General features: G+C 45.2%; 1 protein-coding gene across 6 annotated transcripts in view; it reads left to right on the top strand.

Annotated features, from left to right (window-relative positions):
• Positions 1-20,242, top strand: part of RTN4 (reticulon 4) — a 64,199-nt gene that overhangs the window by 39,233 nt on the left and 4,724 nt on the right. For 5 of the 6 annotated variants that reach the window (XM_082217318.1, XM_082217319.1, XM_082217320.1 and 2 more), the window contains 3 exons: positions 5,815-6,022; positions 10,385-10,523; positions 19,284-19,353. In XM_082217318.1, coding sequence (XP_082073444.1) covers positions 5,815-6,022; positions 10,385-10,523; positions 19,284-19,353 — 417 coding nt within the window. Of the gene's footprint in view, positions 1-2,630; positions 2,780-5,814; positions 6,023-10,384; positions 10,524-19,283; positions 19,354-20,242 lie in introns of those variants that run through there. The other variant, XM_082217323.1, reaches the window with a different exon arrangement.

Here is a 20,242-nt window from a genome sequence, read left to right on the forward strand (position 1 = left end):
AATTGTAGAATTGGAAGGGACCACAAAGACCATTACTCCACCCACGTACAATGCAGGAATCTTTTACCCAGTGTTTTGTTTCTGGGGGGACACGGGCACACATGCCCCTAAACATTTTGTGAATCTAAGTTTGGCCTCATTGAGAGGAAGTGTTTCAATATGAGTAGGAAAATGAGAGTACCCCTAAACATTTTTTTACAGAAAAAAAGCACTTCTTCTACCCAGCGTTTGGCTCAAACCCATGGCCCTGAGATTAAGAGACTGGATTAACACCTGGAACAAGTAATTGTTTGATAAATAACAAATAATAGTTCTATTGTCCTAACTCCGGGGTCTCCAAACTGTGGTCTGTGGACCACCAGTGGTGCTCAGCTTCATTCAGGTGGCCCACAACACGCCTGTAGATTTGTGCCTGAAGATGAGAGAGAAGGCACACCCGCTGCGTTACATATTCGTATTAATTTTAAATTGTATTTTCTTGCCCCTTTTTATTGTATTGCATGTTTTGCATTTATTGCAGCCGCAATAAAACGCAGAATGTGTAAGAAATAAAAGAAAGCAACACAGATAGAATGGGAACCCCTACAGCAATTAGCACAACGCATTGCAATTGCTGCAACAGGCAGAAAATTCGATAGGTGGTCCGCCAAGACCCTCAGTGGTCTGTCAGGTGGTCCATGCAGAGGAGAGTTTGGAAACCATTCCCCATACCTGATATAATTGACCCCCGCTTCTTTAAAGCTATCATAACCTTGATGTCTGTAGTAGTCCTCTTTCCCTGCTCTTTAGTGCAGTGGTACCTCGGGTTAAGTACTTAATTCGTTCCGGAGGTCCGTACTTAACCTGAAACTGTTCTTAACCTGAAGCACCACTTTAGCTAATGGGGCCTCCTGCTGCTGTCGTGCCGCCGGAGCCCGATTTCTGTTCTTATCCTGAAGCAAAGTTCTTAACCTGAAGCACTATTTCTGGGTTAGCGGAGTGTGTAACCTGAAGCGTATGTAACCTGAAGCGTATGTAACCCGAGGTACCACTGTAGTCCTCTTCTTCCCTCTTTCTCTCACTTCCCACCATACTCCCCCCTTTACTTCACTTCACCCCCCCCCCCAAGTTTCCTAAAAAGAGCTGCAGTTAATCTGGTGCAAGTGAACCTTTGGTAAATAGCCTCTTGAAACTGAAGCCCCTGCATGAAGGGGTTGCGAGGAAGAGGGACATTTCTGTGTTGCGTGGATACTCTGGTGACGCCCCAGAGATAACTTTGGATCCAAACAGGTGTTGCACAAGCACCCCTCTCTCTCTGGCCCACATTCCCAAGCCAAAGTATATTTTTAAGAGAAGCTGGCACTGCACCCGATTTCCCCAGCTGTGTTTTGTTTGGCTAATGTTTTAGGCCTGGGTGATAGGCGGGGGACACCTGTCGGACAAGATCCAAGGGGCTGTGCAAAGAGAGCAGCTTCCTCTTCTTTTCTGCCACGAGATGCGCCCGTGCATCCGTGCTGTGTGCCTGCAGAGCTCCACTCCCTGGCCAAAGAGGAGAATGTGAATTTCAAGAGCTTCCATGGAAAAAAAGCTGTAGGGCTAAATTAGGCATGGCATTAATTGGACGGATGCCATTAGCATGGGTTGTTGTTTTTTTAAAAGAAAATGTAAATAGCTGCATCACGGAGCCCATAGTTGCACAGTTGAACTCTGCCTCTCCCTTACTATTTATTGTCCTGACAACACAGCCCCTCCAATGCTATTTTCATTTGGGGGGAAGTCCCTAGTATAGCTCTGCCTCTTTGCCAAGCCCCTTGAGGCAAGCCCACGCTTGGTAATAGAGTCTGTGCTTGCACTTGGAAGGATATACTGCTTGGTGGATATATTCCTGCTCGGTGGATAGATTGTTCCTCATGTTCTTCACCTTGAAGTTCTGGCAGTTTGCTGCACGGCCGTAAAAATTCCTAGGTTTATTTGTTTTTGTTTACTTAATTTAAACATTTATACACACTTTCCCAGCAAATGGATCCAAAGCGGTATACAAGAAAAGAACAAAAAGGTTATCAGCCTGTTCTTAAAACATCATTATCTTCAGGTTATTAGAAATGAATTAGTGACCTGTAGTATTCTCCCGATTCTCATTTTCCAAAGAAGGAAAGGAGAAAAATGTTGGTTGGTTAGCACACCTTTCATAGAAATTTGCCTGTGTATGAAGAAAAAGAACACCCCTTTTTACTGTCTTAAGCGCTACCAAAAAACACTTGTTTAAAAGCTGCAAAACATCCACTCTTTCCTAAGTCAGTTCCCATCCTGACGCACTCTTGTCAGATGTGGAACTTGTCCAAAAGCAACGCTGCAATTGCAACCCTGTAGCAATATATTTGCTTCTCTTAAACACCATTCAAAGAATTAAACAAGAAGAAGAGCATATGGACAGTGTTACAACCTCTTTCTCCTCAAATATATATACCTTTTATGCGGTCCCCCCTGCCCCGTTTTTAAAGGAATGCCGTTTGACTACCGTAGCTGCCTCTGTCTGAAATCTAAATGTAGAACGTAGCATATAGCTGCAAACATATGTTCTGCATTCCAAGGAATTACAGGGGAAACGGCCATTGGACGAGGGCTTAAAATACTGTGTGGTAGTCTGGGGTGTTCCTAACTGTGTATCAGCGAGGCTGCAGGCAGTTGCGTATATCAGATGACCTTTGAGTGCCCTAGCAGGAAGTGGAAAGGTTTGCTAGTCAGCTGTGCAAAATCTGAGTGCATGCAGACAACCCTGGCAAGATGGATGCCAGAAGTGGTGAGTATGCGTTGTGGTGTCGAGGCTTGTGTTGCTGCGAGCTCTTGCATTTATTGTCTGGTTTGCACTCAAGAGACAGTGTGGTTCGGTGTGCGTTTTATTTAATTCTCTAGCGGAGGGGAGAATGTTCAGGATAGACACAGAATCCTTATTTTGTGCAGCAGCTGCAATTGGCATTCCCGAGTTGTGCCGTGCTTTTTTATTTTTTAAGGTTTTAATAGGGAGACTGCAGAGCTCTGACTTATCCAGACAGTTGCATTAAAAGCAAAGGGAAGATTGTAACTGGATGAGCTGTGTATGCGAGGCACTGTGCTAGCACTGCTATTTTTAGATTCACCAAGTGACAGTCCTTGTGCTTACCAAATGTAGTCAGACATTTGCTTTGGAATAGGCCTGGGCTGTTTTGTTTTGTTCTTTGAAGGGCAGAAATTGTAGATCCTTCACATTTGAAATGCGTTTGCCTCTGGGCAGGTAGCTGTTCAGAATACCCTTCTGTGTGTCTCTGCCAGTGGATACGTTTGGCTTCATTTTAAAAGGAAGCAAAAGGCAGTTTATCTTGTACGTATTACTCAACAACTGTACCAGTTGTGACCTAGAAAACGACTGTAGTGTTGTAATAGTTCAAATAAAAAACCTAAAAAATAAAAATCCCAGGTTTAAATGTTTATGCACAGCACGCACACACACACAGGCTTGTATTTTGGGATTTGTGACTTAAGCTATAGGAGATAATGGCAGAAAAAACAAACCACGCACACACACACACAGACACACACTGGTTCAAGGCACTCAGTGACTGCTTTCAGACATAATACTAAACCATGGTTTCATGTTACAGAAGTAAGCTGCAGCCAGTCTCAGGTTTCTCGCTCTTCCCCTCCCTATCTCCCGCACAACCCAGAGGAGGATTTTGGCATGGACTACTTTCAGTTTCCTTTAATCTCTGTTCGTTGTATTGGAACCTGGGATTGTGGTTCGTCACTAATTATGGTCAGTTTCAAACAAGCTAACTTCAAACTATGGTTTCTGAAGCTGGCTTATTTAAGGGCAGTCACAGGCTGCAGCTCTTGTCATGTAGAACTCGGTTTAGTGTTGTGTCCAAACACAGCCATTGGCTCCCTCCCTATTTTCCCGAGTTAATTTGTCGACCAGGTGTGTTTGGAATCAGCCCTCTAAGGCAGCCAGACGCCTGTGTTCTGGTTCTTGAGACTCCTGTTTATACAGCTTCCATACAGTTAGGAGTGTATGCATTCCTCACTTTGCAAAAATAAAAAGTCATCTACGACTGGGTCACCTGTCAAGGCAAAGGTGTCTTTGAAAGACTTTTGGTTTGCATGCAAGCTGGTCCTATGGTGTGTTTGCTGTTGTGGTTTATTATTATTTTTAAAAACCCCATGTTGAGTTCATTGGTTTGGCTTTCGTTATACAATTGTTTTCAGTCATTATTAGCATGGTGGCGCAGAAACATTTTTAATAAACAGAAACAATATTCAGTGTGACAAAATCCTCTGGAGAAAATTGGACCTGTTCCTTTAAACACTGCCTAATTTAAATAATGGAATGATTCCAATATTTGAGGCTTTCCTTTAACTGTAGTCCAATGTGGTTGGGATATCACTGATACTTTTACACGTTGTCAAAAACAAAACAGAAACATAATATATAATTGATGATACTGCTGTGACACACAGAGAGCCAGCAGTGACACTCTTTCCCACTTCCTCTTTCAGCTCTATGCAATTTGCAAGGCTCAATTTAATTCTACTGGGTCTGACTTTTACTCAAGGTTGTCTGGAAAAGTGGAATGAGCCTATGCATGACTTCTGTTTATCTGCTTCGGGGGTGGCCATAGGGAGTGGTGCCTGTGGTTCAAAAATACAAATGTGCCCAAGGGCCTGTCCCTGGGGTACATGATTCCTGAATTTAATATCCAATGTGGCATTCCATACTATATTCTATACTCTGGGGTATATCACAACTGTATGCTGTTGCAGTGGAAGAGAATAAAGCGGTAGGAATGTTGTATTCAATATGCCAAATATGGTTTGCAGATTTCTTTGTAACATTTGTGTTCCACACCTCTTCCCAAGAGCCTAGAACTGTGTATTAGCCCGTAGAACAGCCCAGCTGTGACCTCTTAGGTAGGCAAGACTACAGAGTGAGTTCCATGACTGAATGTGAGATTTGAACTGCACGGTTTCCCCTGTCCAAGGTTCTGTTCGCCATAACTCATGGAGGGCTTCATGACTTGGTGAGTGGGTTTAGACCTGGCTTTCCCCATGTGCAAACAGAGCACCCTCTTCCTTACACCGTATTTTTCCATAAGGGTGTTGTCGCTAATATATTTCTGTCTGCCCCTGTGAGATAAGACCTGTTGGAATTTGTACCCATTGTATTTTGGCCTTGAGGATGGAAACCTGTCGTGCTGGTAGGAGAGGAAAGCAGCCTTGTTCTTGAGAAAAGCAGTTTTGAAAACCCCGTCCGTACACTGCTAGTGCCAGCCTGCTTATTCCGATTCCTGGGAACCTCAAACCCAAATGAGCATCACTGCACTGTGCTTGCTGCCTTCATCAAACCCATAACAAGAGACAACTTATATTGCTGTGATGGCAAGTGCGTTCTCCTTCTGCTCACCTGGGGCCAAGTGGTCTCTTCCTGAAGGAGCAGGTGAGAGAGAAATCATACTCCAGGCCTGGTGGGGGCAGCAACAACCCCATCAGGGTTAAGGTGCTTCTTTGGCTTGTCTGTTATCGCAGCGGCATATGAGGAAAAGCAAGCCCTGTACTGTTATTCTGACTTCCACTTAAACAGGGTCTATTAACTTTTCTGAGCCATCGTGGTGTTTGACACCACACACGCACTAAATTTCCGTGCGAAAATCGCCAACGTTTGATGCATGAGTGTGTTTTTATCTATTCATGTGTGTTAGAAGTGCATTCATATATACATTGTGTGTTTGTGTGTGGGGAAAAAAAGTTGAGGCTATATTGTTTTGACAATGTCTTCTAATCTCCTTTCTCTTTAAATCTCTCTAGTTGTTGACCTCCTTTACTGGCGAGACGTTAAGAAGACGGGCGTGGTGTTTGGAGCCAGCTTGTTCCTGCTGCTGTCATTAACGGTGTTCAGTATTGTGAGTGTGGTCGCTTACATTGCCTTGGTCCTCCTGTCTGTGACCATCAGTTTTAGGATATACAAGGGAGTTATCCAGGCAATCCAGAAGTCTGAGGAAGGCCACCCATTTAGGTGAGTGTGTCACCGTACCCACAATCAGTTGTTAAGGGGAGAGGATGTGAGGTTGTACACTCCCCTCCAAGCAAGACTTTGTTTTGCCCTTACCACCACTAGTTCATTTGTAATACCACATATCCGTAGGAATCCTTGCTTGAGGCAGCTCTCATCAATAACCTAAAAAATTCACTAATAGGCGCAAGGCATAAAACAACGTTCAAATAGCCATATAAACAAGTAACTAACCTAAACATCTCACATTGACAAAATTAAGCAACCCACTGTTAATCTCTACTGAAAAGTCCTTCTAGCTGTCCTGATGCCTGACACTAGTTGCCATGTACCCTTGTAGCTCAATGCTAGAACATCTGCTTTGCATGCAGGCGGTCATGGGTACAATTCTGGGGGCTGTGAGAGAATCCTGTCTGAAATCCTAGAGAGGCTCTGCTAGTCAGTATAGAAGTACTGAGCAAGGTGGACTAATGATCTTACTCAGCATAAGGCTGCTTCCTGTGGTCTTCTGATGATGATCTTCTTCTTCTTTGGCAATCACACATAGCCGAGTAAGATTGTCTTCCATAAACATGGTTTTAACAATGAGTCTGTAAGCTTCATTGGCTGTGCAATCAAGGTTCGCATGTAGAGGCACTGGGGTCTCTCGCTACCCTCAAAAAAGTACCCCTAGCTGTACTCCCGCAAATGCAAACACGTCTCTTTTACACACCATGGTTGGCCAAGCTTGCATTTTGCAAAGGATAATTATAACATTAATGTAGAGCAGAGCCATTTAATCCCATTTTAAAGATGGGGAGGTTGGGTAGTAGTGGCTTCCCTAAGCCAGTCACTAGGGTCTAGCTAAACTGACCCTTGAGTGGATATTTTTAGCTTAAAACAACAACAACAACAGCAACAACTTTCTCCCACTCCTTTTCTATTCAGGGATAGTCTCAGTAGGCTCCCTTTTGTATCAGTTGTGCACATATCTGTGATCTTCCTTCTATTTTGCTTTGGTGTCTTCACTGGGCTAACCATAGTCTTGGAACAAACACCAATTTGGGTTTCCCTTGGATTGACATTTGCTCCGACTGAGCTTTAAAGAGCGGGTTTTTGCAGGGAAAGCTCTGGAGCAAATAAAAGGGGCACTCAGAGAGCTTTAAATTGCGGGTCATGCCTGGAAAGAGCAGAGGAAAGGTAAGTGTGGATAAGCCCTAGTTCCTTTTCAGCCTTCCTGGGCTTTGGCATGGAGTAGTCTTGCAGGTAGCAGCTCCTGTTGTTGTCTGAGTAATCTTAGGTGCATGTAGAACGCTGCCGGTTTGCTTCACTGGAGTGCCATGATTTTAGTGTTGGCACTGAATTGCAGGGTTTAAATGTTACCTATCTGCCTTCGGATGCCTTGGTGGTACCTTTGAAGACTTTGGGAAGGATGCAGGGCAGGACCTGAGCTGATAACCTTAAATAGCAGTTGAAACAATGAACAGGTTGATGATACAACGACTACTGCAATGGACACAAGATAATATCACCAAGGCAACTATCTGTAAACAAACACTAAACGTCCATAAAAAAATGGCAAAAGTAGTTTCTTTCCCAAATAGGTTTAATCTTAAACAATTGCAAACACAGTAATTAAAGAGTCCACTTGTCATATATCAGTGGTTCAGTGCTCATTTCTTCTCTTTCCAAAATATATTTTATCTTGAACAATTGCAAACGCAGTAATAAAGAGTCCACTTGTGTTATACCAGTGCTCGGGCGTCGTTCTGGTAATCCGACGTTTCGTTGCTAAAGAGCTTAGTCACTGAGCTTTGTAGTAAATAATATACAAAAGAGGACAGTATGTAAACGACTTAAAGCAGGGTTAGACCTGTCTCCAGCTGCATGCTTATATTGGGAGGAGCATAGAAAGAGGACAATGTCCTTCAGTATGTTAAACCTGCCTGTGAGCAGGAAGGCTCACAGAGGAGCAGTGCCAGCGCCCTGAATTGGCCTGGAAGCAAATGGGAAGCCTGTGCAATTATTTCCTTCATTCATGAATCACTTCACACAAGGCATCTCTAAAGGATATAATGGCACACAGTATATTAAAGCAGGTAGAAACAATTGCATATAAAAACAATATAAAAACAATAACAACTACTATAAATATTTTTTTTAAAAAAACAGTTTAAAACAACAATATTGATTCAGATCCAGAACAGTTGGAATAAAGGTGCTTGAAGGCTTGTTGGAAGAGGAACGTCTTCAGCTGGCGCTGAAAATGGAGAAAGTTCCTGTCTATGTACAGAACTTGTCACCATGTCAGTATTCTGTGCTTCAGCATTGGGCTTATATGTTAGTTGACATGTAAGCTGACACATCAGCTATTAGTTGAATATCTTCCCCTGTTATGCGCAGAGGGAGATAGCTATGGTCATTGTTGTTTAGTTGTTTAGTCATGTCAGACTCTTCTTGACCCCATTGACCAGAGCACGCCAGGCACTCCTGTCTTCCACTGCCTCCCGCAGTTTGGTCAGACTCATGTTGGTAGCTTTGAGAACACTGTCCAACCATCTCGTCCTCTGTCGTCCCCTTCTCCTTGTGCCCTCCATCTTTCCCAGCATCAGGGTCTTTTCCAGGGAGTCTTCTCTTCTCATGAGATGGCCAAAGTATTGGAGCCTCAGCTTCAGGATCTGCCCTTCCAGTGAGCACTCAGGGCTGATTTCCTTCAGAATGGATAGGTTTGATCTTTTTGCTGTCCATGGGACCCTCAAGAGTCTCCTCTAGCACCATAATTCAAAAGCATGAATTCTTCGGCGATCAGCCTTCTTTATGGTCCTGCTCTCACTTCCATACATCGTCTATGGTCATAGAATCATAGAAGTGAAGAATTGGAAGGGACATCTAATCCACCCCCCTGCAATGCAGGAATCCCAGCTAAAGCATCCATGACAGATGACTGCCACCCTTGTGCACACTGTGTCCCTTGGGTTGCTTGCCATACAGCGGCTCTTGCTGATCAGCATGCAAATTTGCTTCTTCCCCTTCCCTGACCTCCTATCTCTGGGCTGTAAAACTCTTTAGAGCAAAGGTTTATGCTTAAGTTATTTGTAAAGCTCCCAGCCAGCCCCGTTTTAATGGAAGCAATTAAAGGTTGACAGAGCAACAGATTTACTCAATGCTAACTTAGGAGTCTAATCCATTGGAAGATGGCTTACCAGACACCTAGCTTTCTTCACAATGCATGCTGGTATGTGCCCTTCTCCACATACCAACAGTCTTGCAGATCTCCATAATAAAAATTATGCACATTAGTGCAAAAAAGAAAAGAAAAAAATTACTTTTTTCCTTTCCTACTACTACATGTTTACCCATGTAGGTTTAGCTCCTAAGGCATTTATCATAATGTCACAATGCACTTCGGTACAGTAATGTTTCATTACACTATATTGCATTGGTATGGTTTCATAATTTCATAATCTTTGGCCATTTGAGTAGTTTTGGAACCTACACAGCCAACACTGAACTATCTCAAATGCAATGCCACCCCTTTTGAATTGGGCAGTTGTGAAACTTGCAGTAGCTTTAAAATCAGGTACCTTTCACGACAAGAAAAGCATCGAGCAAGCAGAATCGGCAGATGCTACATGCCTGTCTAAGAAGCATCTTGAAAACTTCAAGGATGCCACATTTCTGCAAATAGGATAAAATGGGAGGAATTTGACATTGTGCTAAAGTGGTGGTTCTAACAGGGTGAACATTTTAGCTTGCTAAATGCTCTCCTAACCCCCAGAGGCAATTTTGAAGGGCTAGGCTGGGATGAAGTATTTATTTCCTCTTTAAAAATATTTAAAATATGTTGGGCTGATTGGCAAGAGGTTAGTGGGATGAAAGTAGAACTTTGAGGGTTGCGATATTCTGGGAAATGGGTTTGCTTAATGCAGTGAAGCTGTGGGAGTGTTGGTTTTTTTGTTTCAAAAGAAAGGCTCTTCTTTGGACTGAGTAGGACATCATCTCCAGTTATATCTAGCCAAAAGGACATTTGATTTTAGTTGCCAAGCCTGCCTTCCCATGTGCAAAAAGGCACAGTCTTATTTATTTTTTTACCTTTCGTTTACCTGCTTTAAGTGGCCAGACATTTGCTTCTACCATTTAAGTGCAGTTTAATGAACTAATTGTGCCCGTTCTTGGAAAGACCTAGGGTTTTAAGCGCGGCAGCTTCACTGCTGTGAATAAATTATAGAGCGCCTCACGCTTGGGTCTTTGTCCATCTGTACAATTCTTGAGCACCATGACCTTCCCCCGTTGTTTCTCCATTGTGCTCTGGCTGAGAGCTTGGAGAGCTCGAAGAATCTCGTGCTGCCAAGTCGAATGTTATGAACGGCGCTCTCCCTCTTTTAGGGCTTACTTGGATAAAGATGTCGCTGTGTCTGAGGAGCTTGTCCAAAAATACAGCCATATGGTGCTTGGCCACTTCAACAACACAGTTAAGGAGCTCAGACGCCTCTTCCTAGTGGATGACTTGGTGGATTCGCTAAAGGTAAGAGACTTCCATTATTTCCAACCTTTCCGGAGTATATACTTGCAGAAGGGGAGGGAATCTCATCCACGTTGACCTGAAGGACCATCTGGTGTTTGTCAAATGCAGTAAAGCATATGAGGTGGGCAGAGATGTGTCTGTATGGTTTTAGGGCAGGGATGGCGAACTGTGCCCTTGCTTTGGATGTTGTTGGGACTCCAGCTCCCATCAGCCCCAGCCAGAAGGGGTGATGGGAGTTGTAGTCTAGCAACACATGGAGGTCAACAAGTTCCCCACCCACACGTTAGAGGTTCTAACGACCACCGGGGGTATGTGGGCCTATTTGGATTTCAGTTCCCTTGTAAGTCTTTCCCAGTATTTATGCCCATTCTTAAATTAGGCAGGCATATTTGAAATTTGTTGCTTTAGAAGCAATTAATATAATTGACTATTGGGCCAGAAGCAGGAGACTTGGGATGCTTCCATACTAGTTATTTAAGGTGGAACTGCTATGGTTTGATCACAGTTTGGGTGGGCACCCACCCAACAGCAGCATCTGGTATTTTTGGTATTTGTCTTCCGTCTAAATTCCAAGTCCCATCTTTATCAGTGCCCCCTCCCAGTTGAGGAAGGCTGCTTTAGAGCTGCACTTCTGCCTTTTTAAAAGGGCAAATTTTGAACATGAGTTTGGACCTGTCACAGGTCAGCACATATTCATTATAAAATTTGTGGTGGGTTCCATTTCATGACCATGATTTTGAATTTTAATCCTTTCATTATTGGTAAAAAGACTTCCCCAGCGATTAAAAAAAAAAAAGATATTCAGCACCATAATTCTATGGTGTTTGTGGTTTAATTATTCCCACTTTATAGTTTTGTGGTTTTTGAACTCCATTGCACCATACTACCGAAACTGGCATAATAGCATTATGGCGTTACAAGGCTTTCATTAAAGAAAAGTTTTAGCTGGAAAAGGATTTCAGCAATTTGAAGCATTGGCTTTTAAAAATGTATGGGGGTCATTAAAAATGGCACCCACCAAAAAACATTGTGAATTTGTGTTGTACTTCAGATGGCCCCCACCCACGGATTCTGTGCAGAGAGTATACAATGTTGTGAACATTGACAAAGCATAATACTTCCAATAGAATAAAAGTCTTTGATCCAACTGGCAAAAGAGGAAGAAGAAACCCTCTGATATGAAAAATTAATTTCAGCTGTCAGTAAAGTCTTCATTCTTGCCCTGAACAAGGGAATATTCTGCAGTTCCTTTCCAGCTCATTGATTTAGCATTCTGCCGTTCTTTCATGCTTCAAAAGACTTGCATAACCACGTAGGTTTATATGAAGTGGAGCACGTAGGAAGTGCTTCTGAAATAGACGATAGCTTGGATATTTTCTTTACCCATCTAAAACCATGATTGGTTTTAGATCTAGGCTAGAGTAGCTGATACCGTAGGGCTGTGGACGTGACACCTTTAATATTTAACCACTTATTTTCTTATTTAACTACTTTATTTTCCATCTGCAAAAAGGCCACCTTAGAGTGCATTTAAATGCCACTTTACAACTTCTTGCTACTGGATAATTCCAGTTGAGAGGCTGGTGATCTGAGCAAAGTTTTCCAGTGTTGGTATAGCCACTTCTATGGGAGTCTTCAACAACCCTGGAGGAGGATCAACTGTCACCTTATCAGAAAATCTGAGTTACTACCTGACACTGTTGATTGACTGAAGCCTATCTGTTTTGCTTTAGTTACAGATAGGTAGCCGTGTTGGTCTGCCATAGTCAAAATAAAAAAATTCCTTCCAGTAGCACCTTAAAGACCAACTAAGTTAGTTCTTGGTATGAGCTTTCGTGTGCATGCACACTTCTTCAGATACACTGAAACAGAAGTTGCCAGATCCTTCTATATAGTGAGAAGGTGGGGAGGGGTTAAGAGTCGTCAACAGGCTCATCTCAGCTATCTGCCAATCTCCCATTCCCACCACCCTTCTGAGTAATACCCCTCCCCACCTTCTCACTATATAGAAGGATCTGGCAACTTCTGTTTCAGTGTATCTGAAGAAGTGTGCATGCACACGAAAGCTCATACCAAGAACTAACTTAGTTGGTCTTTAAGGTGCTACTGGAAGGAATTTTTTTGTTTTGCTTTACTGACTTGTAGAATTTGCTCACTGGCGACTTTGGGGTGTTGAAATTTCAACTCCCTGACTTGGTTCAATTTCTGGTGTTGCCTTAGCAAGATTCAAGCCAGTGTCCTCTCTTGCTCTGCTGAATGCTTTCTCCCAGCAGTCAGCAGCATAAAGCAAGATTGAAGCAACCCATTCCTAAAATGTAAAAGGAAATTGCTGAAGGATGGTTCTGTGGAACTCAAGATGAGTTGGAACAAAATAAAACCTTTAGCATCATTTTGTTCTCCTTACTGCAGTTGTTTGAGGCTTAAGAACACCAGAGGAATCCTGCTGTAGAAGACTAGATATCTGTCTACTCTAGCATTCCAGGTCAGGGATGGTCAACATGGTATCCTCCAGAGATGTTGCTTGACTACATCTCCCATCATCATTGACCATTGGCCGTGCTAGCTGGAGATGACGGGATGGGTGGTGCTGTGGGTTAAACCACAGAGCCTAGGGCTTGCCGATCATGAAGGTCGGCGGTTCGAATCCTCACGACGGGGTGAGCTCCCGTTGCTGGGTCCTTGCTCCTGCCAACTTCGCAGTTCGAAAGCATGTCAAAGTGCAAGTAGATAAATAGGTCCCGCTCCAGCATGAAGGTAAACAGCATTTCCGTGTGCTGCTCTGATTCGCCAGAAGCGGCTTAGTCAAGCTGGCCACATGACCCGGAAGCTGTACGCCGGCTCCCTTGGCCAGTAAAGCCCAGAGTCAGTCACGGCTGGACCTAATGGTCAGGGGTCCCTTTACCTTTTAACATCTGGAAAGCCATCAACCCAAAGTTGATTTAGAATCTTTTCATGCTGAGGTGCAAATTATGTATTTTTCCCCCACAAAGGGAAGAAGATATTTCTCTGAAGTGTGTGGAGTTTTTTTATTAATGTCTTTTAGATAAGATTTCTCTGTGGTTTGCAGTATCTTTGGCATCCCACCCTCTTCTGGGGAAAGGCCTGCGGTCAGCCATATTTAAAATGCCAAAGAGGGAGTGGAAACTGTCCCATTCCTTAAATTCGGAAACTCAGGCAGCCTAGAAGATGCCAGTCACATTTGCTGGAGGGACTATTCAACAGTTTCCCCAATACCATTTGCCAGGTGATGATGGCAGATCAAAAGAACTCCCAGCTATGCAGCGATGGCAAAGTAGACTTTTGAGGAGCAGGAGGTTTGCTGAAAAGTTTTCAGTCATACTGTGATTTTATCAAGATCTGCTGTAGCGATTGCAGCACAGTATAAATTCGCCAAAACATATGGCCCAGCCAGTCTTATTCTGCCACAGGACTCGCTCCTATCTTTAGTATCTTCAAACTGTGTTAAGGGGTCAGCTGTTCAGTGTTGGGTTTGGGGTTGATTATTTTTCTTGCTAAATATAGTAGGAGTCACTTGAGGAGGCATATAACAGATCACATATTGGTTTAACGCAGCCTTTCTCAACCTTGGGTCCCCAGATGTTGTTGGACTACAACTCCCATCATCCCGGGCCACTGGTCCTGGTTGCTAGGGATGGTGGGAGTTGTAGTCCAACGCCATCCAGGGACTCAAGGTTGAGAGAGACTGGTTTAATGCCATTTAGCCCAATATGACAGGATTAAAAGCCTTAGGTGCAAGGGCCAAATGTGCCCCTCCATGACGTTTGGTCTGGCCCTTGGAATTCTCTCCGGGTCATACTCCTCATGGCTTTGCTACACACCCTCACTTGCCTGGCTGAAAACTCTGGAAATGCTTCTTTCTTGTTGACGGAAGATAGAGATGTGTGTGTTGGGGGTGTCTGCTTCCTGTAGTGGCCCCCATGCTCTTGGCTAACTATATGGCAGAGCCATATGGGCAGGGATAATTCTGCTGTGTTGTCATTGGTTCATGTAACTGAGCCTGCCTGGTGGACTGACTTTCCTGTAAGATGCACCCTGTCCTATCTCAGAATTCTTGCTTAAGCTTACAGCCTTAAAAAGAAGAAGACGACATACAAGGGCCCTTGCCTGGAAAGAGATTTAAGTATCTTATCTGAGCCTTAACATCTGCTAAGACTTGCAGCCGGTTCTGAGATAGGCCAGAGTTCTGCAGAAACAGCCCTTTGCCCATAGTTGCTGTATAAGTAAGACTTCTATGCAGTTTCTGAAATAGGGGTTGATTTTTTAACAACAACAACTCCCTAGTGGCTCTTAAGCGATGTGATGAGCAGCCACATTGCAGGGAAGGCAAGGTTTCTAACCCTTTGGAGGAAAAGGCAAGCTTACGCACCAGAAAATGTTTTGTTATGGATGTGCGGAATGACCTGGCCTTGTCAAAGACTCTGCAACAACTGTAGGCCTCAGATTGTGGTATACATGCCAGGGGGTGGGGACCTCAGGCTCTCTGTGTGTGTGAACAAGTCATTGCAGCCCTCCAGGACTGTCTAACCTCACTGGCCTTTTTCCACACACTCCTTGAGTGCTTTTTAGTCTACCTGGAATGTGACCTTGAAGAATGGAAAGGGCTACGTGTAAAACCTCTGGTGTTTCTGTGACTGGAATTCATCCTTCTATGCCAAGGAGTTTTCATGCATTCCCTACTTTTGCATCTGGCCACACCTTCTTTCCCCTTTTGCTGACATGGCCTCTGCAAGGTTGTCCGTGATGATGATGATGATGATGATGATAATGATAATAATAATAATAATAATAATAATAATAATAATAATAATTTATTATTTATACCCCGCCCATCTGGCTGAGTTTCCCCAGCCACTCTGGGCGGCTCCCAATCAAATGTTAAAAGCAATACAGCATTAAATATTAAAAACTTCCCTAAACAGGGTTGCCTTCACATCTGAAGGGAGGGCGTTCCACAGGGTGGGCACCACTACCGAGAAGGCCCTCCGTCTGGTTCCCTGTAACCTCACTTCTCGCAATGAGGGAACCGCCAGAAGGCCCTCGGAGCTGGACCTCAGTGTCCGGGCTGAACGATGGTTGGAGACGCTCCTTCAGGTATACAGGTAACATGGTATTCAGGTAACATGGCCCTCAGGGTTCCCTTTCCCTGATAAATGCCACCAAGCATTTTCTGCTGCATTTTCTTGTCGGTGCTTCCCAGGGTGCTGTGTAAGCCGTGCTTTTAAGTCGAAAGTACTGTGCCAAGGCAAGAATGCATAATCTTAAATCTACATAGAAGCCTCTCCCAGCAGCCCCAGGTTGCATGCAGTGGTCAGAGGTGAAGGGAGGTGCAGACCAGCAGCATCTACAGGGCCACAGGTGTGCTGCTGCAGACTTAAGCGTTCAGCAGGAGCCTCTGCTGCAGGTGCTGCAGCCAGTGGAAGAGGAAAAGGGGTATTAACTGGACATGGCTGGAGCTTTGTCACCAATATCCATTTAATAGTGACATTACCAGCATTGCAGGTGCCAAGCGAAAGCTTCTTTGTATTCTCCTTGGGCAGTGTTTCTCAAACTTGGGTCCCCAAGTTTGTTGTTGGACCACAACTCCCATCATCTCTAGCTAGCAGAACCAGTGGTCAGGGGTGCTGGGTTGTAGTCCAGGAACAACTGGAGACCCATGTTTTTTTTGGGGGGGGGGCTCAGGATACCTTTGGTTAACCAAGGGTCACAAGCAGGGGTTTCTTAAAAGGTAAAGGGACCCCTGACCATTAGGTCCAGTCATGGCCGACTCTGGGGTTGCAGCGCTCATCTCGCTTTATTGGCCGAGGGAGCTGGCGTACAGCTTCCGGGTCATGTGGCCAGCATGACTAAGCCGCTTCTGGCAAACCAGAGCAGCGCATGGAAATGCCATTTACCTTCCCGCCGGAGCGGTACCTATTTATCTACTTGCACTTTGACGTGCTTTCGAACTGCTAGGTTGGCAGGAGCAGGGACTGAGCAACGGGAGCTCACTCCGTTGTGGGGATTCGAACCGCTGACCTTCTGATTGGCAAGTCCTAGGCTCTGTGGTTTAACCCACAGTGCCACCCGCATCCCAGGGGTTTCTTAGAATTCAAGAATTGAGAGATACAGGGTGTATGGGAAAACAGTGCCGTTGAGTCTTTGGATAAACTCTTGCTAATTTGCCATTTTTTACTACTTTTTAAATGTATTGCTGAACTTCTTTTTTTAAAATTAACTCAGTTCATAGTTATATCTTAAAGGCTTGTAACCTTCTTCGAACATTATCCAATAAAAAAAGAAAACCCAGCCCAAGTAATAAATACTTCTAAGTAAATGATTGTGCAAATGTGCTCTTAGTCATTTTGTTCAGAGGGCCTTTCCCCTACTGAATATTTTGCCCTCAGATTAGCAATGGGAATCAGCTGACCTGGGAACTCTCACCCACCACCCCACACGCAACACATTAGTGATTCAGCACTTCCAGGTCACACCCCCACACCCCTGCCCTTCTTACTTGGCAAGTAGATCTTAAACCCTCTGGGAACTAGTAGGGCTCTATCTCATCCCGGGACATGTTGGTCTCGTTCCCTTATTTCTCATGTTACATTTGGAATAGTAAAGGTGATTCTCCCCCACCTCCTCCAGTTTCACGTGGTTGGGGTTTTGGGTTTGCAATTCACTAGATGCTTAGGAAAGGTAAACATTTTGCCTCCAAACGGCCCTCCTTGCTTCCTCTCTCAAGTCCTAAAGAGCCACCAGTTCCTTGAGAAGAAAGACCACAGACCAAGTTGTTTCTCAAGTTCAGTCCCTGGTGAGCTGGGCAGAAAGGATGTCAAGTTAGCAGGACCAAAAGAGACTCAACGCACTGCTGTAAACCAGGCCAGACCACTCGTCCATCTTGCTTAGCGTTGTCTGCACTGACTGGCAGCAGCTCTCCAGGGTTCCAGGCAGGGCTGCCTCCCAGCCTTACCTGTATGTGCCAAGCAGATGTTCTACCATGGATCATGGCTCTTCCCCAGCTCCCTGCCTGAAATAATGGAGAGCTTCTGGGCTGGATGGACTGGTGCTTTGACACAGCAAGGGGGAACTGTGCACATCCGCAGCTCTGCAGTTAAAGATTTTGCAAAGCTGCTTCCCCCCTTCTAGACTTAAGACCGGAGATGGGGAGTCTGTGGCTCTCCAAGTGCTACTGGACTCCAACTCTCACCAGCCACCAGCCAGCATGGTTAATAACCAGGGATGGCACGAAATGTAGTCTAGAATCAACCAGAGGGCCGCTGCTACTGAAGACAACCTTAACCCCACTCCTCCCATTAGCACTAGGTCACAAAGAACCAAGGCAGCCTTAACGGCTGCCACCATCTAATTTCTGTGTTCTGGGAACAGAAGCTTACAGTGTCTGGGAAGTGGAACGCAAGGAAGGAGGCTGCCGTGGGTGGTGGTGGTGGAGAGAACAAAGGTTTTGTCCTACGTCAGTGGTTTTCAACCCACGTGCTGTGGCAACCTGGGGTGCCTTGAATGATAGTCAGGGGTGCTGTGGGCAACACTGGTCTCTGTCCCTCTGTCCTTCCCTCCCTCCCCTGATGCCCTCTCACATCTCTGCCTCCCAAAGGCTTGCACAGGTGTTAGTTGCAGCAGTGCTGGCTGCAAGCTGCCCAGGTGAATGATGCCTCTGGCGCTGGGCAGGGGGTGCTTGCCAGGCCCTGGTGGGGCAGTGTGAGGAGGCACATCTCTTTGGGGCAAGGAGGGTGCAGCTCAGAGACCAGAGGCGGCAGCTGCGGCTGCCCAGAGGACTCCCAATGAGAGGGGAGAGGAGAGGCGGCTGGGTGAACACTTCAGAAGGGAGGGTGTTCGAAAAAGGGTGAGGGACTGCCGGCTCTGCAGGCACAGGGTGACGTAACTGGGCTCCTGAGGCTCACAAGGGCGCCACAGAAAGAATGTAGTTGGTCAAGGGAGCCGTGGACCCAAAAAGGTTGAAAGCCTCTGCCCTACGTAATATATATCAACCTTGGAGGGTATCTTGCTGCTTGGAGGGTATCTTGCTAACGAAACATCCCCTTCCATGCACCTTAAGTGCATGGAAGTAGCATAGGGAAGTTTCTAATGTGTTGTGGTTTGCTTCGGGTTTTATGATTTGCTGGAAGCCGCCCAGGGTGGCAACCCAGTCAGATGAGTGGCATATAAATAAATTATTATTATTATTATTATTATTATTATTATTATTATTATTAGCCCTAAATCTAATGGCACAGGGCCTGTCTCATTGCTTGTACTTGAACCTCTTCTGTGGTCGAAATGGCCACATGAACCACTGGGAGATGGAGCAGACGTGAAATCCTATGAGACTTTCCGTCATTCTCAGCACGGCCAGGGGACCTCAAAGCTAAAGTCTGTGGGATCCCATTACAAGTCCTTTTGGCTATAATTATCTCTGACATACGGAGGCTGGAGCGCTGCCTTTTTGCTGCCTGATCTTTCCATGCTGCCTTCAGTGAAGGCCACCTGAAGAGTGGGAACAAATGCCAAATTGCCATGGGGGATGCTGCTGCTGCGAGTGACATTCCCATGTCAACTTTCCCCATTTTCCGCATGCAAGGCTTTAGAATGGCTTACTTGGGGAGTCTCCCATCATTTGGGGAGTCTCCAGCCACCTCCACTCCCCACGTAGCAGCCAGCCCATGGCAACTGCAAAGCCTACTTGAGCTCTAATAAATGGTCCACATTCTGACTTCCTACTCAGCTTTCTCTTTTTTCTTCCAGTTTGCCGTGTTGATGTGGGTGTTCACCTACGTTGGTGCCTTGTTCAATGGTCTGACATTGCTGATACTGGGTAAGTTGGCCCTCTATACTACGTTGCACCTAATAACAAAGCATTCTGTGAGAAAAGCAGTACGTCGTCGCGATTTTGGTGTCACGGCACAACATGATGCCGAGGCGTCAGAGCAAATTGGCAAAGGCTGCAGAGATTTTGTGGGGGAAGTCGTAGAAACGCCATGTTTTAATCTGTAGGGTTTGCAGAGGAGGGCAAATTCCATTGCTTTTGACTTGATCACAGTCATTTGCTTGATATGCCAATAGTAGGGATCAGGATCAGTATTCTTACAGGGCAAAGTAAGGGGAAGGCTGCAGCTCAGTGGCAGAGCATCCGCTTTGCATCCAGAAGGTCACAGGTTCAATCCCCGGCATAGACCTGCAGTATAGGGCAGTATATAAATTCAACCCATCAGCCTCCGAATAGAGCTGTGCAAGATTCCTTGCCTGAAACCTGCAACCAGCCACCGCAGATGATACTGAGCTATGGTCTGACCTAGTTTAAGGCAACTTCATGGAATCATAGAAGGAACCACAAAGTACCGTCTCTTCCAACCCCTGCAGTGCAGGAATCTTGCATGGCCCTGAGATTAAACGAGTCTTGTGCTCTACCAACTAAGCTATCTTAAGTAGCTCAGGTGAGTGCATAGGTGTCTAGATGATGTATCTGGGGACCTTGCTTTGCTTGTCCAGCTCAACATCACATGCCCAGTCATTGTTTGGGGGCACTGCATCCCATATTCACAGAATGCAGAGACTGCTGCCTGTTGCAAGGGCTATTTGCAGCAGCCTCGTATTTTTGTTTTAGCCTGGAATCGCACACCTTACTTCAGGGGTCAGCAACCTTTTTCAGCCGTGGGCCAGTCCACCATCCCTCAGACCATCTGGAGGGCCAAGACTATTTTTTT

Source organism: Podarcis vaucheri, assembly GCF_965113315.1.
Source record: "Podarcis vaucheri genome assembly, chromosome: 3".
Taxonomy (NCBI): domain Eukaryota; kingdom Metazoa; phylum Chordata; class Lepidosauria; order Squamata; family Lacertidae; genus Podarcis; species Podarcis vaucheri.